The sequence below is a fragment of the Thamnophis elegans genome, chromosome 2 (assembly GCF_009769535.1).
Source record: "Thamnophis elegans isolate rThaEle1 chromosome 2, rThaEle1.pri, whole genome shotgun sequence".
Lineage (NCBI taxonomy): Eukaryota > Metazoa > Chordata > Lepidosauria > Squamata > Colubridae > Thamnophis > Thamnophis elegans.
The window spans coordinates 42557162-42584923 of NC_045542.1; the positions used below are offsets into that span (position 1 = coordinate 42557162).

Consider the following 27762-nt stretch of genomic DNA (forward strand, 5'->3'; position numbering starts at 1 on the left):
CTTGTATTTCAAGGCATGCAAGTGGATCACCAATGGATAGAAACTATAATCCACTTATTCTACCCTTCTAAGAAAAATGATGGCTTTAAGAGATGGATGGATGTGGATCTTTATTTACCAGAACACAGCATCTAGCAGGTTATAAACTGCTCTAATGGAAATAAAAGTGAGATAGAGAGGGAAGAAATAAAAGGGCTGAGACTAAGTTCGGTGTTCATTTTTTCCAAGAAAGATTGTCCCCAATGAAAAATTCATTAATGTTATTGGTAATCATTCATCTTGCAGAATAAGAAGCTACACTGATTTCCTCAGCCCCTAAGATTAGTAATCATGTAATAATCAAAGCAATTACAATGCAAACAACAAAAATAGTAAAATCCAATGCAATCCAGCTGAGTTTATTAATAGTCTTAATATCACGTGCCCTTGATTCTCTTTAAAATTTCAGGTCCCTTTAAATACACTTTCCCTGATATTTTTCATAAAGAACAAAAGTAAGCCTTCAAGAAAGCAAACAAAATTTGCTTTAAAGAAAATACTGAAAATTCCTATAAATAGAAAGTTAAGGTAATGTCGAAAGTCAGCACCCACCCACTTAGAAGAATGAAATATGAAGAATATTTAAAAATGCAGAATATTATATTTTCCTAAATGAGAAATGGAGAAACATGTTTTTTTAGAGAAAGGAAGCAGTCTCAGTCTTAATAGCCCCTAGCAGATATTTTGTGCCCATTAAAAAAATCTGGGCCAGCCTATCTACAAAACAAAAGACCTTCAACTCCAGGATGATGGGATTATCCTTCAGGACAAAGCCATTAAGCCACAATAGGAATTGCCCAACAACATTTCAGAACACAAACTCCTTCATTGCATCATCTTAGTCGAAACTCCAACCAAACCTAGCCCAGACAAACACCTAGGATTTGTACTTTGCCTATATAGCCAGCTATGATCCCTAGGTAACCCCTACACAACCCCATGGGAATCTGACAACAGCCAATAGATACATATTCTTGCACAGGAACAAGAAGCTCAAGTGCAAAGCCCAAAGGAAGGTATAAAAATCACACTCTCAACTTCATTTTGTCAGTTGCCCAGAACCCAAAAGGTTCTGCTTCATCATTAAACCATCTTTCCAAACAGCCTCCAGGTTTCCAGTGTCTTTCCCCCAGCCTGGAACCAAACCAGATGGCTATTTCTTCCCACAATAGAATTCAAATTCCAGGAGAGAGATGTGAATTATATAAATTGGCTCATGCTTTCATAGTTGTAGATACCTTAGAATGCACATTAAATATGACAGGGGCAAATCTGTCCAATAATGAATAGCAATGTAGAAAAGAAATTCATAATCAAAATTAATGTACCCAATACCTTTCCTTAAAAATATCTGTATTGCAAATTTCTTTACCTATTTCCTAGACACAATACTAGAATTATATAATCTTTGGATATCAAAATATCTATCTGAAAAAAAATTCAGTAGAATGAAAGGGTAATCAGTATATGACTGTTTCTTGAAAAAAAAAACCAATAATGTAGTAATAAGAATCACATTTTGGCTTCAGTCTTGATTGCCACAATAAATAACCAGCCTAATAAATTTCCCATAAATCATCCTTTAGAAGAGTTAACAAACAAGGTTACATTTTTTGATAGAGGATTCCTTATCATATCATACAGAGTAAAAGATCTCCCTGAGTTGAGCTTGACAATAATATAGAAATGTTTTGTCTCTTCCAGATTTTTATATATTTATTTCGTAATGGTTTTTCAACCAAGTATTAACCAGGGACACACCTGCTTAGTTTTAATCAAAATAAACCAAGGTCAGTTAAGTGACCACAGGTGTTGCTGTGTTATATTAAAAGCTGCATTTGAAATTTACCTTTACTGAAGAAAAAAATCGCTCATGTAGATTTGGGAGTTTATGTTCGAACAAATGTGAAAACTAAGCTTTCAAGATGCATAGAGCCAAATGTAAGATTAAACATCAGATATTGCCATTATTAAGATCTCTTAACACTCACAAAATACTATGTGTATCTTTTTGCAGCTTCATACAGCTATTTGTTATCTTTTACTATCTATTACCCCCCCTACTTTCTCCCATTTTCATTTTTTACCCTTTTTGCTGCTTCAAAAGTCCTCAGTGTCATAATCTCAGCGCTGTAACCTGAATACTGAAAGAGCCCTAATGATAACATAACTATAAATACTAGAACAGTCATTGCATGTCGGGCTAATTTAACATCTGATCTTTGATCAGCCTGATATGGTATTCTTTTTCATTCCTCTTGATGAATAATCTTGAACTGACTATTCCCATTTCAGTTATTCTTCCTTTTCCTGCTCCGACTCTCAACCTCATCAATGCAACCTATCAATGCAATTAGCAAAATAGATCTTCTGCCTTCACTGTTTTATAGCACGGAACAATGAACCTGCATAAACCTGGGTGTAGATCGTGTGAAAAACTATAAATGATTTTCAGGGCAACAATTAAAGGATCAGATGTCTTTCTCCTTTTCTGATTGCTACCTTCACCACTTTTTTATAGCTGATGCCTTCTAATCTGAGGTGAGAACAGTTCTTTAGCCCCTCACAGACAGACTTCACACCTACACAGCTCGTAGTTTAACACCTGGAACATGCATGTTTTTTCTCTTGGCTACTTAGCAGCATTTATGCAAATTTCCAAAGCTACTGTGTTCTCACAGCTGTCAGGAAAAAAAGATCTTTGCCCAGTGTTGAAACCCCGAAGCAACAAATATAAGACAGAGAAGTTCAGGGCTTGGTTTCCCAGGCAACATTATCTTCCTTCAAAATACCTCTGTATCTAAGCAACAGAGTCTTCTACCAAGTCATTGGCAGAATGAATCCGCCATTTTATCAGGAACAAAAAAGGTACAGAATGAGACACGCAGGATCAAACCCTTTCTGAAGATTAAAGGGAAAGATACATTTGAGTGGCTGAGCCTTTCTAAAGAAAGATACTTTAAAGCAACAACAAGCTGCTTAAAATGTGTTTGTGCATCCAATCAGGTTGGAGGAAGGATCTTTGCTTTTGCAAGGTCTTGGTGTGGTATGGGCTGATGAAAGATCTTGAAAATTGGAACAAAGTAATACCCTTCAAATCCCAACCACTTGCTCGAGGGAAAGTTCCATCAGGCTGCTGGCATAACTGTGGTCTTTAAACTTGATTTCTGCAGTAAACCAATTCTAGGGGTCATTGCTTCCAAGAATAATTCTCAGAACTTCATTCCATTTTAGCTTAAGCCTTCAAACACTCTTTGCCTTTTGTCAAGATTTTTGGTTTGAAACCACCATTTAACAACCCATTCTGTGACAGTCCTTTTTTTCAATAGTACAGTATATAACCTACACTGTATTGTACACAAAACACAAAAATAAGGGCATCATTCTATCTAATGAACTCTCCTCACTAGTAGTTCTAGGAGTTTTGAGAACAGAAATTTAAAGTTAAACCTAACTTGTCTTTTCTGCAGAAGACTCTTTTAAGACCTTTGGAATATATTCATGGGGCTTAAAGCCTGAAAAAAAAATTAAATCTACTTAGAAATTCTTTGAAAATGCAAATAGTTCTGAGCTGAGAATTTCAAAGTGGCCAAAAGTCTTTTATGGTTTTTATTTAAAAATATAAATATAATGCTATTTCATGAAGGGAGCGGAAGTTGAAAATTCTGGGGTGTTTCCAATATGAGAACTGAAATAGTCTAAGCCTTCCTTAGATATTCTTGGCAGCTGACATGCCTTAACTTATATATTATTTTTGAGTTTCACACATCATTTTTATGTATTAGGATTAGGAATACTTGAAGGGTTAGTTTTAGAACAGCCTTCACCATCTTGGCCTACGGATTATGGCAGCTGCAGGAATTCACGTGGAAGGCAGCAAGCTAGAAAAAGATATGTATGCTGTAGGTATCTCTTTTGCACAGCTATCATCTACAGATGTGTCCCTCTTCCAAAAGGTATATATCTATCAGGATCAATGTAAGTATGGGCCAGAGATGGTATTCAGCAGGTTCTGGCCAGTTCTGGAGAACCGGTAGTGGAAATTTTGAGAATCAGTAAATACCACCTCTGACTGATTCCACCCCCCCCCCCCCAATCTATTCTCTGCATCTGGAATCCCAGCTGATTGGGAGGGAATGGGGATTTTGCAGTATCCTTCTCCTGCCACACCAATCAAGCCATGCCCACCAAGCCATGCCACACCCACCAAGGCACGCCCACCAAACCAGTAGTAAAACTTTTTGAATCCCACCACGGGTATGGGCAATCCACAGCCCATCCAGCTGTTCTCTATTGGAATTATATCTATAACTACTGCTATTGTAATGGTATGTAAGAGTGACCTTGAGAGGCAAGGATGGGGATAGATGCTGCTTATCTGAACAATCAGATAAGAGGGGGCATAGCCCACAGATGCATAATGGTAGACAAAAATCTCAGAAAGAACCATCCTAACTTATCAGGTAATAAAGCAAATGGTAGATGATTTGTGATTTTAGACTTGCATGGTTTTTTTGTAGCCTTACAATAAAGGAGAATTAGCTCATCAGTTTGTGTTTCCTATCTGGACTACATGGAAAGGCTGACAGCTGTAGCTCTAATCATACAAGCCTCATTTTAATACATTTCAATATGACTACATATAAAACCAAACAAAATCCCAAAATTACTAAGCTGGAAATGAAGAATTGTCAGGGAGTAAATGTTCAGTGTATGTAAATCAGTTCTTGATTAAATGTGATCTTCTAAAGCTTGAATGGAGAGCTGGTGGAGTCCTTGAATCAGATAACAATGTATATAAAAACTCAGTATCAAGAATTAGTGAAAAGATACTTTTCTACTCCATCATCTAGTTTTAAGAAGAGGGAGTGGGAAAAATGAGAATTGCTGCTTGGTGCCAGTGTGATTTTTTTTTCTCCCAAAGAGGAGTTGTGCTTTGCTTCTATGAATCAGCAATTCTAAGTAATACTACATCTGGCAATTTTCCATCAAGAAGCAGCTACCACACTCTGGAGTAATTTGAGAAGACAACGATTACTATAGATCAGGGTGTCAAACTCGCGGGCCATAGGCCCGATGCATCATGCGCTGGTCACGCCCATCCCCATTTTAGCAAAAGGAGAAAAAGCCATGGTACATCATGTAACGCCGCGAGTTTGACACCCTTGCTAAAGATTATCAAGGACCTTTAAGGAATCAGCAAATAACTTTTTTAAAATTTTATGAATTTAAAAAAAGTATTATGTAAGGCTGGCTTAGTACAATCTGCATTTGACAATTGACCATGAAGACTCTTTAATCATAAAAGATATAAGCTATGATAAACTAACTGATTAATCTTGCTGATACTAAAGGAAAAAACTTGGCATCTTGATTTAACAGTTTTGAATTATTCATAAGTCGTAGCTTAATTGGTAGTCAGATAACTACAAAAAGAATGTGCCCTAATAGAGTCTGTCTGTCTGTCTCTCTCTTTCTCTCGCCCCCTCCCTCCCTCCTCTCTCTCTGTCTAGGAAAAGTTTAATTTTTGAAATTGATGTCCAGAAGAAAAGAATATAAACCATAATAAACTTGGCTCCCCAGAGTTCAATTGTGATTAATTCATTTCAATCATTTTCTACATATTTATACATTTGCAGTCATGACTCTGATAACAGCAATTCTAACAGTGCCCATAATGATGGCAGGACTGTAGTTAGGCTAAAGCTGTACAGTTTTCTCAAAGGGACTAGAGAAAATTCATCCCTGAGGAAAGTGATTCATTTGTAGACAATAAATACTATTGACAAGACGTTGAAAGTCCCTCAGAGATTATGTAATATATGTATGACATCAGAGAGGTTACTGCTATCCAACAGAAGTTCTGCAAAACTATTCTGGGCAATCACTGGATATACATATTGGGAATGTCTTCTTATTCCATATAAATGACATGATTGGTTAACAACTTCAAGTAGAGGCACTTAAAAAGTTTTGGAGACTTCCTAAAGCAATGCAAACTGATTCCATTTACTTATAGCCTACAATTCCAGGATATGAATTACTTGTGGAACTGATTTGAGGAGCAATTTTCAAAGAAAGGAAATGCTAGAAAGAATATGTATGTATCTGCCCAGTTTGGGTGAACTATTTTGATGAACTATTCTTACCGTCCATGTAAACAAGGAATTTCTCCTTAGCTTTCCTAACAGGTATTTTAATTACAATTATTACAATTATGCAAGCACTAGGATTAGGCCCATATCTTATTAGGCTTTCATTAACATTCTGGACAGAATACCTCAAAACAATATGTAAAACAGAAACATTCACAAGTAAAGCAAGTTTCTCCTTTCAGTCCAAAGTTAGGACTATGATCTCTCTCCTTTAGTGTCTAAGATAAATGACAGACTAAAATATCTGTATTGAAGTATACATGCTGCAACTCCTTCTAGACAATAGAAAGATGGTGGTTGAGCCAGCAGGTTGTTGAGGAAATACATCCTGGACATAAATTGTTTTAACTTCTACCCTCAAAACTAAGCTATAGGGCTCTGCACAGCAAAAAAACTAGACACAAGGACAGTTTTCCCCTCAAATGCCATCACTCTGCTAAGCAACTAATTCATTGAATATATCATATATTTTGAAATAAAATTCACACCTAATCTTTTTACTGATACATGGCAAATAAAGACACAAACAAAACTATACAAAATGCACAAATCTACAGCATCCACTTCTCTCTCTTTCTCTCTCCACCCTCTCTCTTTCTCTCTCTCATTTTTTTATTAAATCAGAATTTTTTATAAACACGATTTAAATTTTCTCATTTACACTTTGCTAATTTTTATGTGGGGTAGGCTTGTATCATTTTAATTCATTTCCATTTCTTGCCATAACAACCACTGGAAGCACAAAGATTTCACCAGAATAAACAGCCCCTGATTAAATGCATAATTAATGATCCAGTAGTACATTAGCAACTACTACTCTACCATTTGGCATCTCTCATCTATATCAATTTATTCTCTTCATTTGCTTCAGCTTGGAGCAAATTAGCAAGCCTTTACTTCAACTCTTAAGCCGATAAACACAAAACAGGCAGGCAAGTTGAGCTGCTTCACTCCATTATCTTTTTTCATATTTCATCTATCTCCTTTCCTGAAATGAAAACGTACATATTGTATGTATGTGTTTATTTTAGGAATGGTAAACAATCTGTCTCAACTTCATAAAATAAATGTCTATATCTCAAACATTAGTCAGGCAGGCCAAGTTGAAAACCATAAGTAAAAGAAGTTAATTAGTAATAAATACTTGTATAAGTGATGTATATATTTGATTAATAAAAAAACACATCCTATGAAATAAAATACTTACTGTGCCTTCCGTATTGCCACTATTGGACTGAACACTTGTGCAAAAATATGTTTCCTTTGCCCACATGGATTCCTCATTTTACAGAGAGAAAATATAATTATTTTTATTTTATTTATTTAGTTTGTCAGACATGTACAAGATAACAGATATAAGTATAAACATGGACATGAACACAGGAAATAGGGACGAACAAATTGGGACAACAGGACAGGGACAGTAGCAGTGGTGGGTTTCAAAAAAAAATTTAGAACCTATTCTGTAGGTGTGGCCTGCTTTGTGGGAGTGGCTTCCCAGCCATGTGACCAAGTGGGCGTGGCCAACTTGTAAAATGTGGTGAAACTTACTTAACAATGCTCTTGCTTAGCAACCAAAATGTTGGCTCAGAAACTCTGGCATTTGAAGTACACAAGTCTTAAAGCTGTCAAGTTACAAGACCCTTACACCTCTAACCCTTTAGAAAAAAAAACCTCAGGGGTGTTCAAACTTGACAGCTTTAAGACTTGTGGACTTCAACTCCCAGAATTCCTCCTCCAGTCATGTTGGCTCAGGAATTCTGGCATTGAAGTATGCAAGTCTTATAGCTGTCAAGTTACATGACTCTTGCACCCCTAACCCTTTAGAAAAAAAAAACCCAGGGATGTTCAAACTTGACAGCTTTAAGACTTTAAGGTTAATATAGGACTCTTAGAGGCGGCCGGGGAGATTGGTGATCCAGCCAATCAGTGAGCGGCGGGCGGGGCAAGCGTGGTGCGGACGGGCGGGGGGAGGGAGCTGGAACTGGTTCTAAACAGCACAGTAGATTTATGGAATCTCTTCTATAGAAGAGGTTAGAACTGGCAGGAACCCACCCCTGGGCGGTAGGCACACTGGTGCACTTATGCATGCCCCCTTACAGAACTCTTAGGAAAGGGGTGAGGTCCACATTAGACAGGTTAAGGTTAAAGTTATGGGAGTTTGAGGATGTAACAACAGAGTCAGGTAGTGCATTCCAGGCATTGACCACTCTGTTGTTGAAATCATATTTTCTGCAATCGAGTTTGGAGCAGTTTACCTTGAGTTTGTATCTATTGTTTGCCTGTGTATTATTGCAGTTGAAGCTGAATTTCCATTATTTTATTGGGAAAAACAAATCAAAGCATTCGCTGAGTGTAGTTCAACTCTCAATGAGTTTATGAGTAATTTGTAAAAAAAAAAAAAAATCCATGGTACATACTATTTGGCCCCATGCTTTTTGAAAAGAAGGAAAATTTCACAAAACCTGATACTTCAGCCCACAAACTGATCTTCCACTTAGCAAACACTTTAAAGATGTATGCGTTTTAACCTGGTTTAGTTGTTCAAGAGATCTATAAATATATGCTTGGTCTGTGCATGTAGCCCTATTAGTTTAAGGAAGCCAAATCATTTTAGCCATATACAGCATGGAATTCAATAGCATTTTTAATTACACAACTTTAATTATTAAAAAGCCTTGACTCGTGAGAACAGAAACTTGCACTGAAAGGCAAAGCAAGAACATTGCTGGGATGGGGTTTAAAGCACAGGTTGAAGCACATTATTATTTCATTGAACTGAAACATACATGCTGAAGGTGCTGTTCTCACACACTGCTAGCAACTTTATGGGGAGGGGGGAGGGACATTAACGCCACAACCTTTAAATGTAAGGAGATCATTCTGAGGCCTCTATAATTATCTGAAGGTAGCTTTGCCCTGAACAAGGAAGATTAAAAAGGTCAGGCAGGCCTTTTCAAGATCTCACTCTAGCAACAGTGAGATTATTACAGTTGACCTATTGTGAAAAGGGGATTGTCTTCTCTTTACAGAAGTTCCCTATTTTTGTCTTGAGTGACAGTAAAAAAAACAGCTCTGACAAAGTAGCAGGGTAGCATTCAGAAAGATGTACCATTCTCACTCCATCCTTATTTGAAATGACGTTTGACAGTTTGCAAAAAGGATGAAGTTCAATTAGAGTTGCCAGTTCTAACAAATTAACCTTTATGAAGTAAAAACAAAGGTGCCCCCTTAAAATAAATCTGCTTTTGGATTTTATTCTGTGCTTGAGTTCTAAAAAGGAAAACACACTTCCTCTTAAGGTTATTAACAACACCATGCCATTAGCAAAAATAAAGTACAAGCAGCTACTTCACAGTCAGAATTCTACAGATTTGTCTTTGCCATATTATCACAACTCCAAGCCAAAATAAGTACAATATGAACAACTATCAGAAGCAGAACAGGGTGATGGTACAAAGAGGAACTCCATCCAATAAAGATGCTGGCGAATGGTAAGGAAGCCATGATGTTATTAATTCCCCCTTGATGACTGGGGAATTCTGGGAGTTGAAGTCCACAGGTCTTGAAGTTGCCAAGGTTAGCAAGTCAGGAGAAGAAACATTAATATCCATATTAAAACATGTAACCCAGTATTTTATCCATTTAGGAAATAACTTTTGTCAAGAGTGTTACTTGATCTCCATGCTTAGACTTTGACCTGCCGAAGTGGTAGGAGAATGATAATAGCCTTCTATTTTTTGCTCACAAGAGAGCAAATGCTTTCTGAAACAGAAGAACTGACAATGTGTAAATATATTGATCTTCTTATATTCATAGTCTAACAATTTATAGCATTTTCTTATCTTTGTGCCTTATTGTGTCCAAAATGATATCTTTGCCTTTTAGATTTGAAGATTTTCTACTAATTAGAACTTACCTTGGAAGTTCTAACTGATATTTCCCTTAAAGTTTAGTTCTTATTTTCTTCATTTTAAAGCAGACTTTCCCAGATATGTTTGAAAAAACCTTTCTGATATTTTTGATGAACAGATTTTCATTTTGCTATATAACTTACACATAAGTCAGAAGATATTATGCTTATTATTAAATTGAATTACTGCTCCCATCTGTTGATGCTTGATTGGGATTTTAAGAGCTAAAAATATGGATCATGTTAAAAGTCAGCTTCCAGGGAGAAACCTGTTGTGGATTTTCCAGATCGCCAAAATGACACAAACAGAAATAGCATCCAGAGAAATAAGAAGTTCCTAAACTGTACATCACTTAATATTATAGATACCTAGAGTTGTGGTGGCACAGAGGTTACAATGCAGAATTTTAGGCTCCATGCAGTATTGCCAGGAGTTCAATCCTGACTGGCTCAAGGTTGACTCAGCCTTCCATTCTTCCAAGGTTGGTAAAATGAGGACCCAGATTGTTGGGGGAAATATGCTACTCTGTAAACCACTTAAAGAGGGATGTAAAGCACTATAAAGTGATATATAAGTCTAAATGCTATTGATATTGCTGCATGAATTTCCTTGAACCATAAAAGCAGATGGTTCACAAATATACTTAATTAATTAATTAATATACATCATTTGGGTGCTGCAAATCGTAATATATAGAAATCAAGAGCAAATTTGTTTAGTAGATAAGGACAGATAATTTGTTCACCAAATTTGATATTTAAGTTCAGGGTTTTGGGGGAAATTTCAATTGCTACAAGCTCTAAAATAAAGGGCAGAGCCAACAGCAAAAATGGAGATGCTGTTATAAATTTTCCTCCTTGCTATCTGCTTTTTATTCAATATACCTTTCCTTCAACCTAGAACATAGAAATAATTCCTATGTTATAAGGTAATCTGATCTATAAACAGCAACACTCTAAATCAAAATCTTTTTAAAAAAATTTCTATGGTTTAATGTGTCAAGATAGAAGACATATATGGTATATAATGCAAGCTTCTTATGTTACACGGAGCAAGAAATCTTCCACAGACTTTCAATTACGTATATGTAAAGGAATAAATGGCTGAAAGAACTTGATCAGTGGAATGCCTTCCAAAGGGAAATAAGATAAAGAATCTCCTGTTGATCGTATCACGTAGCAATCTACCCTTCAAGTTGAAACTACAGCTTTAACTTCACGCTACACCAGATTCTCATTACCTTTTACACCAGAGAGTGAGTAGGGGATAAACATGTCATTCCACTTCTGCAGTTTTCTTCAAGAAAGGGAAAGTTAACTGAGCCTATGACTCTTGCTATGCCATTCCAAAGCTCAGCCCCACTTGATTTGAGAAGTTTCTTGCATGTTTATTAGCTTCAATTCAGAAAATGCCCCTTGGACATTGGTTAGTACAGTACATCTTGGTTGTGTGGTTTTGAGAAAAGTCATCAAGTTACTTTTTCCAGTTTGCATAAGGGAAGTTATATTTTGTAATTTTTTCCCCTTTTTTATTCAAAAAGGACATTTATTGATTTATTTATATTAGATTTAGATTTTTTTAGATTTTATTCAGTTTGTATGCAGCCCTATTCCCGAGAGACTCAGGGCGGCTAACAATCAGAAAGGGAAGGGGGTACAAAATAAAAATAAAAAGACAAACAGTTTAAAAATACAACAACAGTCGTAACCTCAGCTGGGGCTGAAAGATTTAACTGCCCCAGGCCTGCCAGAACAGCCAGGTCTTAGTAGCTTTGCGGAAAGCCGGAAGGATGGTAAGGGTCTGGATGTCAGTGGGGAGATCTTTCCAGAGGGCCAGAGCAGCCACAGAGAAGACCCTCCCCCGGGGAGTTGCCAGTCAACACTGGCCAGCAGATGGGATTCGGAGGAGGCCTAGTCTGTGGGATCTGATAGGTCTTTGGGAGGTAATTGGCAGGAGGCGGTCTCTCAAGTACCCAGGTCCGATACCATGAAGGGCTTTAAAAGTAAAGTTAGTTAGTTTGGTTAGTTAGTTAGTTAGTTAGTTAGTTAGTTAGTTAATTAGTTAGTTAGTTATGGCCACCCACTCTAAACAAACTCTGGGCAATTTACAAAATCTAATGCAGTGTTACAACAATTAAAAATATAAATAAAAGAAGACAACCTAAACTAAAACAGCTACTATAACAAAAGCAATAACAACCTGCCTGTCAACACATTAATCCCAAGCATGGAACCAAAGGCAGCTTTTACGGGATATTTGACATCTCAGGAAAGTGGATGCCATCAGTATCTCCCGTTTCAGAGGGTGGGACCATGTCAGAATAGGCATGCTTCTTAAGTCACACAAGTTGACAACATGTAACAGAAGGGAGTGCAGGGCACCCACTCTGCCCAGATATTCTGGACAGGCAAATACACTGGGAGAGAGGTAATCCCTCAAATAACCAGGTCTTATCCAATGAAGGCTTTAGAGATTACAACCAACACATTGATTAGCACACAGAAGCCAATTAGTAGGCAATGCAGCTCACATAGCAGAGGTGACACATGTGTACAACAAGGAGTGCTCATTATTAGTTGTGACACCACAATTTGAAAGATCTGTACCTTCTAGATAGTCTTCAAAGGCAGACCCATATAGAATGCAGTTTGGTTTAGATATAAGACCAAAGGAAATAGGCAGTTTTAAGGGTAGTTATCTATCTGTCAGGGTAACGATTTAATAGCTGACCAACTGCTGTAATGCTGTAATGATGATGCAATGAGGAAAAGGAATCAGCAAGGTTTTGGGGCTGATATCACTTTAAGAGGCTCTGTAATAATAAGAGGCCCTGTTGGGGCATATCTGTCTCTCGTGGGTGCTTCCATTCTGTAATTGTTGATTGCCTGAAGTCTGAATAAAAGTACATGTATGTATGCTTTGTGGATAAAAACCACTATTTAATGATGATGCAGAAAATGAAATTATAATGTTGTAGTACAGACAGATGGAATTTGCTTTAAGGATAAGGGGCCTTAAAGAGAAAAACCAAGAAAATTTGAAGCAGATCTTCTCAGAAGCTTTTGATCAATTGATGGGGCAGCCAGGAGAGGATTTTGATTGGCAAACTGACAAGATATATCATGTTAATTCCTGGCTTGCCAGACAAAAACAACTCCCAAGGGACATTGTGGTGTATTTTGCCACGAGAGATACGAGGAATTTGATATTGCAAGAGTCTTACAAAACCAAGTTGCAAACTGGAGGTCAGGAGGTGACTGTCTTGAAGGAAATACCACCCAAAATGTTGAGATCAAGGAAAGACTATGCCTTTTTAGTGGATGAGCTCAAAAACCATCAGTTACAGTTCAGATGGGAAGCCCCAGCTGGACTAGCAGTTAATTACCAGGGACAAAGGTATCGTCTTAACTCAGTTTGGAAGGTTCAAGATTTTTATAATAATATACTGAAGGCTGGACATCCTCCCCCTCCTGGACCCAGAGAAAGAGAACAAGAAGGACAGAGCAGACAGCAAGATATCCAAGGATCATTAAGGTTGGACCAACTTCCTCTTTCAAAACTAGAAGGAGTGAAGGAGCAAAGGCAAACCCGCATGGTCACTAGGCATATGGAACAAGAGTTTAAAAAGCAACAAGCTTCGCAACAAACATACACAAATCTATCAAGGTTTTAATGAATATGATTAATTAATATGGCCAAGTATCTGGATTTAAAATTAACCTAGGAAAAACAAAGATGCTAGTTAAAAATATGAACACTAATCAAAGGGAAGACTTAGAAAAAAATGACAGGATGTGAAATAGTTAAAAAGGTTAAATATCTAGGAGTCTATATTTCAACCTCAAACGGGAAACTCTATAAGTATAATTATGAGCCACTATAGCATAGTATGCAGGCAGAGATGAAAAATTGGGAAAAATTATCTTTGTTGGGAAGAATAGCAGCAGTGAAAATGAATGTTCTGCCTAAATTTCTATTTCTTTTTCAAATGATACCAATAATTTAAAAAGATGCAAATTTGCTAGAATGGCAGAAGGGTATTAATAAATTTGTTTGGGCAGGGAAGAAGCCAAGAATAAAACTTAAGATAATGTAAGATGTATGGGAGAGAGGAGGTTTGAAATTGCCAAATCTAAAATTATATTATGAAGCAGTAGTTTTATCACTAATCAGTGATTGGATTAACTCAACAGATGATAGAATACTTAATATCGAAGGGTATGATCTGGTATATGGTTGGCATGCTTATCTGTTATATGACAAGAAGGTGGATAAGAATTTCAAAAGTCATATCTTAAGGAATGCTCTACTGCGGGTCTGGAAAAAATATCAACATAAACTAAACAAGAAGATACCTATGTGGGCAATTCCCAGACATGCAATAAAGAACATAAGTATAGTACAAAAACAGGATGTAACTACATACAGACAGCTTCTCACTATAGAAAGAGGTCTATTACAGCTAAAACCCTTGAATGTACTAAAAGAGGAAAAGGTAATTCAAACATGGTTTTAGTATGGACAGTTACAGGCCAGATGGAAAAAAGATCAAAAAATTGGTTTTACGCAAAATGAGGATAATTTACTAAAACAAATTAGGGATCAAAGTCAAATGCATATAAAAAGATTATATAATGTATTAATAGAAATGGATTCGGAAACAGAATTAGTCAAAGATTGTATGATAAAGTGGGCACAAAATTTTGAAGAACCAATAATGTTGGATACATGGGAAAAGATATGGGTAAGAAATGTAAAATTCACACAAGCCCAGAATCTGAGAGAGAACTTTTATAAGATGTTTTATAGATGGCATTTAGATCCTAAAAAACTGGCCTGTATGTATCCGAATTTACAACCTAAATGCTGGAGATGTGATTGTGTTGATGCTACATATTACCATATATGGTGGACTTGTAAAAAGGTTAAAACATTTTGCATAAAAATATGGTGGATTATGCAAAATGTTCTTAAAAAAAGAATAAAGTTTACTTCTCAGTTATTTTTGTTAGGTATAACTACTGATTGTACTGTTATAGAGACTAATTTGATTTTGTACTTAATAACGGCAGCAAGACTGTTGGTGGCGCAATACTGGAAGAAGGAAGACTTGCCTACTATCCAAGAATGGACATTAAAAGTAACAAACTTAGCAGAGATGGCTAAAATATCAGCATATCTCAAGGATATTAACTGGAGTGGAGAAGATGGATTGACTATATTCAAAATAAATACGGGACTAAGAAATTCCAGATAGTTTATGACTGAAAAAGTGAGGAATGTTATAATCTGTTTAGAGTTAGCCTAACAAAAGAGGAGTTAAAGCTCAAATGAAAGATTATACTAACTTTCTTTAAGTTTATTTTAGAATATCTTTGTTAAAGATTTATACCCTGTATATGTTCTGGGAAGTCGGGGGGGGGGGAGTTGGGGGAGGTTGGGCTTGGGTGGGGAAGGGGAGGTAAATATTTGTAAAAGTCTTTTTTTAAAAAAAAATTCAATTAAAAAAACACTATTTAAATACAAACCTGTGTTTACCGTATTTGCTCCTGGATTGTCTCGCATAGTCACACTGTGTGTACACTGACACTATCTAAAGCCATTTTGCCTAGCATGCATTTTTGGTTGCCTGGATATTAGCCAAATTCTCTAAAATATTTAAATGAATGGGAATGTGATGTTCAAATAATTCATCAATCTATTTATTTAAAATTCTTTACAATTATTTTGTTTACTTATCTGACTTTGGCTGAAGAAGACTTGGTTCAGGCTACAATGAACATCATTTTTTTTGCTGCAATCAAAATCAATGGCAAATTGATTTCTTTAAATTACAATATATTTCAAGAGAATGTTTGGGTGACTTTGGTTGAACTGAAAAAATGCTAATGAGGTTCAGCCCTGGTTAGTATTTTGATGGGAGAAATCTTAAGAGTCCTACGCTTGACAGGGAAGTTGAAAAGGCATATGGGAAGAAGGTAATGGCAAAGTATGTCTCCTATAACTGTTGGTACAAAGATGTAGAAAATCATCATATAGGCCCGTGATGGCGAACCTATGGCACACATGCCATAGGTGGCACACAGAGCCATATTTGCCGGCATGGCAGCCCTTGGCAGCCCTTGTTTCTAAACTTCCGGTTGGCCCATTGGGCCTGTTTTCGCCCTCCCCAGGCTCTGGAGGCTTTCCTGAAGCCTGGGGAAGGCGAAAAAGTTTTCGCCCTCCCTAGGCTTCAGGAAAGCCTCCGGAGCCTGGGGAGTGTGAAAATCCCCTTCCCCCCATGCAGGGGTCACTCGTGCATGCATGGGGGAGGGGTTGCTCGCACATGTACAGGTGGAGGGGTCGCTCGCACATGCGCGCGATAGCACACACACACGCAGTTTGGCACACCTTTAGAAAAAGCCATCATTGGCATAGGAGATATATTTGTTCATTAGTTCAATTGCTGTAATTTTTCTACTTTCATATCATTTATTTCAATAAATATTGATAAAGTAAACTATGAGAATTGTACTTGTAAAGAACAAATTTGAAGCAGCTGACAAAGAGCCTGATATCTCTTGTTGCATCCACCACAATGGGGTTTTCATACTTTTAACAGTGAATAGTGGGTTCTATAATACATCCTTTAGATAAAGTCCCCTTATGTTGATCTCAGCTACTGGTGACTACATAAACCTCTTTTTTCCTTTTTCTTTTTTTGTCATTAGGAATTACAGTACATTCAATTCAGAGTAAACTTAGAAGGCCATTCATCATTCTTGCTTCACAGAGACATAATTATAATGCCAACATCACTCATTGTACCGAACCTATTAGCAGTCACTTTATTAACTTTACTTATCAAATCTGAAAAGCACCTGAAGTATTACTTGGATGCTCCTTAAGACCATAATGAAAACCCTACTTATGGTATTTTCAAGTCTGAGAATTAGAGACACCAAAGAGCAAAACAGGGCTTACCAGGAATGTTGTGTATTGTTATTGCAAAAATCAACAACATGATCCTCCTCCAACTGCTGCTTGCTGGAACAGGAACGTTGTCTTTGAGTGTGTGGGACACTGCAGGAAGATCTGGCTGACTATGTCCAGCACCTTTCCTCCTTTGATATGGTTCCCCATTTTCACCTTTGTCTAGAGTAAAAATAAAAAAGTTTACAAAACTTTAGGTTCCTGTTATAAATGCTTAAAATAAAGAAATAAAGAAAAGTCACAAAGATGTTGATAAGCATATGGAGTTTAACCTTAAAATAAACCAGCTTTCCCTAATATGGTACCATCCACATGTGTTGGGAAATTGATCTAAAAGTAGGGGAACTGCAATTCATCACATACAGAAGGCACTCTTTGGGGGGGGGGGGGGGAGGACCTGAAATGAAATATTTAATTAGAGGTTAAAAACCTACAAAATATTGTAGAAATGCAATAGTATATAAATAAAATCATGTTATCCAACCAAACAAGACAGACACAGACTTCAATGGATAGTTAGAACTGCAGAAAAAACAGTTGTTATAAGCCTGCCTTTCATTCAGGACCTGTATACTGCATAAGCCAGAAAGAGGGCTATGAAAATGTCTACAGACCCCTCACATCCTGGACATAAACTGTTTCAACTTCTTCCATCAAGATGACACTATAGGGCATTGCATGCCAAAACAATCAGACACAAGGACAGTTTTCCCTCTATGCCATCACTCTGCTAAACAACTAATTTCCACAATACTGTCAAACTACCTAGTAGGGCAGTATTACTATTATCCTTCTCATCTTTTCTATTACCTATTCCTTATCTTCTTATGATTATAACTTTGTTATTTATATCTTATGATTTATATTAATTGTTTTATTTAGTATCCTAGTATGATTTATTTTGATTGATTATTTAGTATTCAATGATCATCACTAAGTACTGTATCTTATCATTTATGATGAATGTATTTTATGATTATAATCATGATTTATCACTTGTTGCTTCTATGTAGTGAGAGATTATGCACCAGAGACAAATTCCTTGTGTGTCCATGAGTCTGAGTGAACAAGTAACCAACCCTATCTCAGGAATAACTTGAGATGACTGCTTATTGTTTTTTGCTACATTATTGTTAAGGGTCCATAGATGTTTTATTATCATGACTGCAGCCTACAGTGGGCAAAAAAGGTCTAAAATCAAGTAAATTGTGCTACTAACATTTTACACCATGATCTTAAAAGAATATTAGCATAAAGAACTTCGCAGCTTATGCACAAGAGGTATTTCCCAATACAGTAGAATTACAATCTGAAAGCAGCAAATGAGCAGAGAAGAAAGAGTCCAGGATGAAAAGAATGTATATGAGCATGTAATCATACAGTCATTGCTACACTAAAGGATAGAGTGTTTATTGGTTAACTCTTTAAAAAAAAACATTATTACATTCTACCTATTCTTCTCTTTTCTTTCTGACAGAGCTGTCTTGAAAAGGTCTCTCTGATTTAAAAGCCAGTACGAGCAAAGCAAGTGTAAATTAAGGCTCTAGGAAAAGGGCAAAACATCCAGCATTTTGAAGTACAATATCAGATTCTTTCCACTGATTGGTACAACTTAGAAAATTCTAACACGTTAAACTAACAAAGGCAGATGTGCCTGAAATTTACATAGGCAACAGCTGTACTCTGATTACAATTATCTGACATTTTAAATGCATATTGACTCTCTTTACCCAACCAGCTTAAAGTCTCCAGGCAAACTAATAAGTTTCAGAAGTCATTTGAAGACACTTCTCAATTAATGTCAGTTGCTTCCCATGCCATTTCAAAGCATTTTAATGCTAATGTTCAAGTTGCACATAACTTGGCGGCCCCTGAAACTCTGTAGCACATTAAACGTTGTGTTTGAAATAACAGTTTTGAAAGAGAAGGGGAGAACTGGGACAATATAAAAACATTCAATGGTACTGTAGAAAATCTGGTCTGACTCCACTGTCAGTGCAGATTGTTCAAACAAGTATTAAATAATAAAAAGGAAACAAAAACTGGCACCTCAACACATTAAAATAAACAGGCCTTCCAAACAGATTTTTTTACCCTGTAAAAAATTCTAATATCTCATAATGGTTTGGCAAACATATGAGGAGCAGAACAAAACTGAGTGAATTTAGTCAACTTATAGCAATAGCAATAGCAGTAGACTTATATACCGCTTCATAGGCCTTTCAGGCCTCTCTAAGCGGTTTACAGAGAGTCAGCATATTGCCCCCAACAATCTGGGTCCTCATTTTACCCACCTCGGAAGGATGGAAGGCTGAGTCAACCCTGAGCCGGTGAGATTTGAACCGCTGACCTGCTGATCTAGCAGTAGCCTGCAGTGCTGCATTTAACCACTGCGCCACCTTGGCTCTTATTGAACTTATTGCTATGGTAATGATACAAATTCAGAGGTAGCCTACAGATTCATTGCATTTGGATACAGGGATGGTAAAAGCTATGGTGAAAGCTGGTTGAGGAATTCTCAGGAGGAATTGAAGTCCACAAGTTTTAAAGTTACCACATCCCTGGTATATGAAATGAAAATAAAAATTCTTCCCCCAATACATTGGGGGAGAAAAGTCAGGAAATCACAGACCAGCTATGTCCTTACCTCATTCACGGCATTACTCCCCTCCCAAAGCCTTGTTACTTCTGGTCCACCAAACATTTAGCCCTAGGGGTAAACAGTACTGCAGTTGACACAAAAATATGTTTTATATGCAAACCAGTGGTGGTCTGCTGGTTCTTACCAGTTTGGGTGAACTGATAGCGGTAGCTGCTGGAGGCTCCACCCACCCACCCACCCTGACGTAATGCATGACCTTCTGCGCATGTGCAGAAGGCGGTACGCATGCACAAAAGTTGGTGCATTTGAGTGCAGCGAGCGCAGATGCGAGCGCGCTCATATTTGCAAACTGGTAGCGAAGGTAAGTGAAACCCACTGTGGAAAGTTATCATCCAGCCCTCTCCCAGAAAAATGAAATATCCTAGGAAATATTGAAAAGGCAGAATATTATATTTCTCTGGATGTGAAAAGGAAGAAAAATGTTTTATAAAGAGAGAATAGCTCCCTGTAGCTTCCTGCCTCCACCCTTTTTGTCAATGGGCCATTAAGAAAACCAAGTCAGTCCCTTTACATAATAAAGAGTTCTCGCCTTCAGCTCCAGGGGAATGGGATTAAGGCATGATAATATTGGCACTTTACCCAACTCACCACCTGGCATCTGAGAACTCAGTCAAACCTGGATTCAAAACGCAGCCTAGAGAGTTGCCCCTGCATGCCTCCATGGGAGTCTGACAACCAATCAGAATACAAGCTCAAGATCAAAGGCCAGAGAGGGCATAAAACCAGGGACTCAGCATCTCAGGCGGCCCTTCTCTTTTCTCTACCAACATTGAAGCATGTGATCACCTTTTCTGTTTAGGACTCAAGCCATGTGGTCCTGTCCACCATTAAGCCATCTTTCCAAGCAACCTCCATGTCTCAAGTGTCTTTTTCCCCACTTGGAGTGAACCCAGAAGGACATTTCTTTCAACACCACTATTGATCCAAACACTGACTCATAAAAACTATAAGAAAAAAATGAATAAAGGTAAGATTAAGAATAAAATCCTTTTTGTATTTTGAAAAATAATATATATATAATTTTAAAAAAGAATTTAAAAACTTAGCTTTTCATTAAAACCCCTTTAATATCAGGCAAGGAAAAATAAACTCTTTCACAAAACCCCTCATGACTACATGTATACAACCATGTGTATGTTTTGAACAGAACTCATTCAAATAGCTGAATCTAAGACTTTCTCCAAGAAAAACTATTTTAACAATTAACCAGACAGAATGACAAGAATGCTGTTGTTCGTAAAATGAAGAACAAAGTAAGAAACATGTTCCAGATTAAGTAAATATCTTAAATATCCAGTAACTAGACATCTTAGTTGTTTAATAATACAGCACATTAAAATATAATCTGAATAAAAGCATATATACAACAATCAAATAAAAGGTAGGGTCTATGAGCTGTAATAAAGTTTAGTTCATTGATTGATTGAACTAAAAAATGGAGGTATCATAGAAAAAAGGCAGCAGTAGGGCAATAATTCATAATCTAAACAATATATTAAAACCAAGCCAGGAGCCTGGGAAATTGGAAACATACAAAAGTGATGCTAATGTATGCACCGGTTGAGGCCCTCTGGACAGGGAATTCCATAAATGGGGTGCCACCACAGAAAAAGTTTTCCCCCTTGTAGACGCCTGCCTCTCTTCCTTTGGAGGGACTTGGAAAAGACTTCAGATTGTGAGGGGGGATATGTATGTGTTAGCCATGCAAGTTAGTCCAGAAAGGAAGTACACTCCGCTGAACTAATTCTACTTTAGAATTACTATAGTTTACATTAACAGAATCTTGCTAGTCAGAATATATATTTCTCCTTGGCCTTTTTTATTGCTCGAGGGCCTGTTCTGAGATGTTTGCCATGTCTAGATTCCTTCTGCAGGCTAAGCTGCCTGCAATGAATGCATGGATGATCTTGAGAGAGGAGGGAAAGAGATGCCGCCTAGGAAACAATCAGACAAGAGAGGCTGGAGCTCCTGTTGGTTTAATAGTCAGACAGAGAAATTTAGAAAGCCCCCCGCCGCCGCCGCCACAAATAGAAGTAGTAGTGAAATATGACAGCAGGAAGTTTGTGCCTTCAAACTTTGCAAGGTTCTGTTAATGTAGCTTTACAGTAAAGAAGAATTAATTCATCTAATCCTGTTTCCTGTCTGGAAAGGCTGATAGGACCAACAGGGCATCACCAGAGATAGGTTGCTCCCAGTTTGGCCCAGATCAGGCAAACCAGTAGTAGCGGTGGTGGGAGGCCCCACCCACCTGGATGCTTCTGCGCATGCGCAGAAGTGTTGCGTGTGCCCGAACTGGTAGTAAAAAAATTGGCAACCCACCACTGGTCATCACTCAGCCCAAGAACAACCCGTGGAGTTACTTCTGTAGTTCCATTATTGTTGCTAACCTACAAAAAGAATCTTGCCTGAATAAACCAATTATCTGCAATAATTGTAAACATACTCTGAGAACTGCTAGGGATAGTCCAACTTTGCTCTCTTCCCGTCTACCAGACATCCCAAGCTCCACTATCCCTTTGCCCTCTAGGAAAAAGTCCCTCCCTTCTGAAACTCACTATATTCTACACAAATGGACTGATGTGTCATCCCAAAACAGTATCTGCATCTTGTATGGATTGAGTCTCAGATTATCAGCCTTCATCCAATCTATTACCCTAGTTCAGCCCTAGTTCAGAATGCCGATCATCTCATAAATTTTAGAGGAAAAGAAAAATGAGAACTGTGTGTCCTCTGCATATTGATATGGGACTTCAATCTAGATCTTTGAATGGCCTCTTCCAGCTGTTTCATGTAGGTGTTAAAAAGCATAGGGGATAATATGGAGACTGAGGGACTCCATAACCCAATCCCCATGAGGTACCACCTGTTAGCAAAAGCCACCCAAGTAGGAATAGAATCGCCATAGTAGAGTGTCCCTAAACACCAATTTTGACAGCCAGTTCAGGAAGATAGCATGTTCAACCAGCATTTAAAGCAACTGAGAGGTCTAGGAGGACCAACATTACTTGTCTTTTTACCACCACTCTCATGGGCGATTAAGGCAGATTCTGCTCCACAGCCAGGTCTAGAAATCTGTTTCATCCCGTAGAGCCAGGAGTTGAATCAGCAGGCAACCTGGGGATCCTGGAGTTTTATCTGGCATGCAACCTGAAAAATCCTGTTAATTTATTTATACATTTTTGCTGCATTTGTTATTTTTGAGGAATCCTCTCCTGTACAAGTAGCACTTGCTTGCTAGAGTTACATGTTATTCTACTGAGTAATTGTCCTTATAAACTGAAGTCATACAGATTGCTGCAATCCTTACTGGATCATTCTGACATGCTCTGAGTGGGAAAGGAATTAATTATCTGCCTTCCATCCAAAGAAATGTATCACATCCTAGCCAAGAGATAGGCAATTAATCATCTGAAATATTTGTGTCAGTTCCATCAGCTGCCCTGTTTCTTACATTAACTTTTAAGAAGAAGAAAAAACCCACGGTGGCCTTTTCTATATCCTGGCGCAGTTATATTTCACTGTTGACATCAAGCTGTGCCATCACGATTTAAAAATTAATGCTATGTAGCATAGGAGCAACTCTAGAAAATCAAAACAGTCCCAACAAAAAGAAATTATGTTAGGATACAGAAACCACCCCGACCTTTCTCCAGATAAACATTGTCTGCAAATCATTTTCTGCATTACAGCAACCAGAACAAATAGGCAAATCAGTGACTGATGATTCAGAAAGCTATGTGCTAACCACACAGCAAGGTACTGCTTCCTTTGCCATAACACAGCTATCAATAGGGCTGCACTCTGGTTGTCTAAGAATTCCAAGCTGTGTATTCCTTTATCTTCCATCACAGTGGCTCTTCACCACACTGGGACACCAAACTTTTTAATATGTTAATTTTGTGTCCTAGGCAGGAAGGCTGAGCAGGGCAAGATTATTCAATAGATTTAGATTTAGATTTTATTTAGCATTTATAGGCCGCCCTTTTCCCTGAGGGGACTCAGGGCGGCTTACAATAGTAAGGGAAGGGGAGTGAAAGACAAAATACAAAAAAAAAAAAAAAATGTGAAATAACTAAAAAGTACTAAAACACGACATTCACTCAGCATTCGGGAGGGGCAGAAGAGTTTATCCCCAGGCCTGACGGGCTAGCCAGATCTTGAGGGCTGTACGGAAGGCCTGGACTGTGGTCAGGGTACGAATCACCACGGGGAGATTGTTCCATAGCGTCGGAGCAGCAACTGAGAAGGCTCTCCTCCGGGTGGTCGCCAGTCGGCACTGACTGGCGGATGGAATACGGAGGAGGCCCGCTCTATGCGATCTGATGGGACGCAGGGAGATTATTGGCAGGAGGCGGTCTCTCAGATAGTCAGATCCACTACCATGGAGCGCTTTATGGGTGGTAAGTAAGACCTTGAATTGCACCCGGAGATCTACAGGCAGCCAGCGCAGCTCGCGGAGGATAGGTGTTATGTGGGCGAACCGAGGTGCGCCCACAATCACTCGCGCGGCCGCGTTCTGTACTAGCTGAAGTCTCCGGGTGCTCTTCAAGGGCAGCCCCATGTAGAGCACATTGCAGTATTCCAGCTTAGAGATCACAAGGGCTCGAGTGACTGTCGTGAGAGCCTCCCGATTCAGGTAGGGCCGCAACTGGCGCACCAGGCGAACCTGGGCAAATGCCCCCCTGGTCACAGCCGATAGATGGTGATCAAAACTCAGCTGTGGATCCAGGAGGACTCCCAAGTTGCGGACCCTATCTGAGGGGTATAAGTTTTGTCCCCCCAGCCTGATTGATGGTACGGTGGTCAAATTATTGGGAGGAAAACACAACAGCCACTCGGTCTTGTCTGGGTTGAGCACCAGTTTGTTTGCTCTCATCCAGTCTTTAACAGCTTCCAGACCCTGGTTCATCACGTCCACCGCTTCATTGAGTTGGCACGGGGCGGACAGGTACAATTGTGTATCGTCCGCATATTGGTGATACTTTATCCCGTGCCTCCGGATGATCTCGCCCAGCGGTTTCATGTATATGTTAAATAGGAGGGGGGACAAGACCGACCCCTGTGGCACCCCATATGTTAGGGGCCTCGGGGACGATCTCAGCCCACCCACCAACACCGACTGCGACCTGTCCGAGAGGTAGGAGGAGAACTACTGCAAGACAGTGCCGCCCACTCCCACCTCCCGCAGTCGTCGCAGAAGGATACCATGGTCGATGGTATCGAAAGCCGCTGAGAGGTCAAGGAGAACCAGGATGGACGCAAAGCCTCCATCCCTAGCTCTCCAGAGATCATCGGTCAATGCGACCAAAGCGGTTTCTGTGCTGTAACCTGGTTTGAAGCCGGACTGGAAGGGGTCAAGATAGTTTGCTTCCTCCAAGGTACGCTGAAGCTGGAGGGCCACCACTTTCTCAACAACCTTCCCCACATAGGGAAGGTTGGAGACTGGACGGTAGTTATTAAGAACAGCTGGATCCAAAGACGGTTTCTTCAGAAGGGGTCTCACCACCGCTGCCTTAAGCTCGGTGGGGAAGTGCCCCTCCCGAAGAGATGCCACAACAACCGCTTGGATCCAGCCTCGTGTCACCTCACTGCTGTTGGCAACCATAGTGTATATAAGTGCCAAGTAATAATTCAGAGCACCTTTGGAAATGAGGGAACTGAAGGGAGGGAAATGGGGGAACTCATTCTCGGAGGGGCAGTTGTGTTACTCTATTACAGCAAAAAGAGTACCTTAGGCAGCACTTTAAAAGGCTATGCCATTTATTATCATATAAGCTTTGACACACTATCACATCCCTCACCACATTGTGGAAAATAATCCTGAGAATGAAGTATATTTAAAATAATTGATGGGTAGATTAATTGTCATATAATATATGTGTGTGTCATATAATATATGTGAGTACATGCATAATTTTGTATTTATCTATTTATCTTGTCATGTTTAAATCTATATTAGAAATCTATATCTCTACAGAGCCTTTGAGAGCTGTATGCAACATAATTTCATTTTAATGTATGCCGATTAGTGTGCATTCAAAATGATAATAAAGTTATTCTAGGTCATCTAAGTATTACCCATCAATCAGATAAAGAGGAACTGTATAAGGAAATCAATATTTAATGACAGTGACCATTGTTGTATATGATCTAGCTCAGTGGTTGATTGCAGGCAGTACGCCCCGGTATGGGTGTACCAGTGCCTGCCCGGAGCACTGGCTGCCATTCCGGTATGGTACTCCAGAGGGCCCACCCACCCGCCATCCTTACCTGTCTTTAAACTCTTCAGCGCTTCTGCGCACGTGCATGGCAAGTACAGCACCTGTGCGACACTCCACCGAGCAGCTGGAGCGTCGTGGAGGCTCGCAGAGGCATCGCTGAAGGGTAGGATGCATGGGTGTGATGCGTGCATATGTGCGCACGCTGCGCACGTTCATGTGAAGGACGCCAACCCCCCTTGCAACTGTACCAGTTGCAACAGGATCCGGAACCCACCACTGATCTAGCTATTCCTGTATTGATTATGATTATGTGCTTTCAAGTCATTGTTGACTCCTAGTGGCCACAGATTCCCCCCCCCCCATGTTGATCCTGTATTAGGTGATAATAAATAACACATGTGGTATGTTATAAAACCAGGTTTCTGTTTAATCCATGGCAGAGGTTAATAAATTCTGCCCTAGGTGGAATTATTGTGCTCAAGGATAGCCCTATTGAGGTCAGCATATTTAGCACAGAACCACAATTGATGGTTGTAATATCAGAGCACTAGCACTCTTCACTCTTGTGAAGATAGATCTATGGGCGCAGACAGTCATCAAACATGAGCAATCAAACATAGACATGTCAGAAAGCTACGTTTTATTTCTTTGGAAACCGTACATTGCCTGATGACATGATAAGAAAAATGACATGTAGCCCTAAAAGGCCCTAAAGCCCTAAAGACATGTTTTGACTTTTGCATTTACTATAATAAGAAACGGGCTTGCTTCATTCCCACAGGCTATATGCTCCATAAAATAGGGGCGATTGTGCACGGTCCCTTTGCCTTTGCACCAGAGGGAGCTTCACATGTCATGGAAATTTAATAGCATAGTAGAGAGATCTAAATTTGGCCTAGTAAATTGCTTTTCCATCGATATACTAAGAGCTTATCCACAGTCCAACTTTTAGTTGTTTGTCATCTGTCTGTAAACCAGCTGAAAATGAAGATGGTTTAAGAAATCCGTTCCTGGGATTTAGCACTTTCCTCCCCTTTGGCACAGTGATGGTGAATCAGTGGTGGGTTTCAATTTATTTTACTACCAGTTTGCTCTTGTGCGCTTGTGCAGAATCATCCGGGCGGGTGGGCAGAGCCTCCTGCCACTGCCACTACCAGTTCGCCCGATCCAGGGCGAACTGGCAGAAACCCACCTCTGTGGTGAATGCTCTGTCTAAGATATGGTTAACAAGGCCCCAATTAGTAGTTTCACCTCCTTCTTTCCTCTATCATCCATGTCAGGCCTGCTTTCCTTTCTCTGGGCATCTCTTTTTCAGAATGGAAAGGAAGAAAATAGCTTTACATTTTTACTTTTTTTCAGTTGGGCTGGAAGAGGAAACTTGGAAGCAGTCCTGTCAATTTCAGCCAGTTATTTTAAAAAAAGCAAAGAAATGACCAGCATTTCATTATTCCACTATTCAATCTGTTAAAAAAAGAAACAGATAACCAAAAGATGCAATTTGATGGTGATCGAGGCCTACCTGCCAGAGCATACGCTATTCAGCTGGCACAAAAGCATTTGTATAGGAGGGGGTTGAAGCACAGCAGGGAGACCAGATGATCGTTTGCATCATCAAGAGGGAAAAAAACTTATTTCTGATACAAATCTAGCATCTCAGATAGAAATTTCCTTTCTATTTCTCTAGGGAATGTGCTGAGAAAGACATCATTTGTTCCTGTCCTCTTGAAACAGCAGGTGGCCTATCTGGATACTGAGGTAAGTTAGTTTAGTCAGCTATAAGACTAAAAAGATATCCATTC

At 38.9% G+C, this 27762-nt stretch overlaps 1 protein-coding gene across 5 annotated transcripts in view; it reads right to left on the minus strand.

Moving 5' to 3' along the window:
- The window catches only part of SLC39A11 (solute carrier family 39 member 11), a 371144-nt gene that overhangs the window by 134282 nt on the left and 209100 nt on the right, over positions 1–27762 (minus strand). For all 5 annotated transcript variants that reach the window (XM_032211065.1, XM_032211061.1, XM_032211064.1 and 2 more), the window contains one exon: positions 17072–17242. In XM_032211065.1, coding sequence (XP_032066956.1) covers positions 17072–17242 — 171 coding nt within the window. The remainder of the gene's footprint in view (positions 1–17071; positions 17243–27762) is intronic.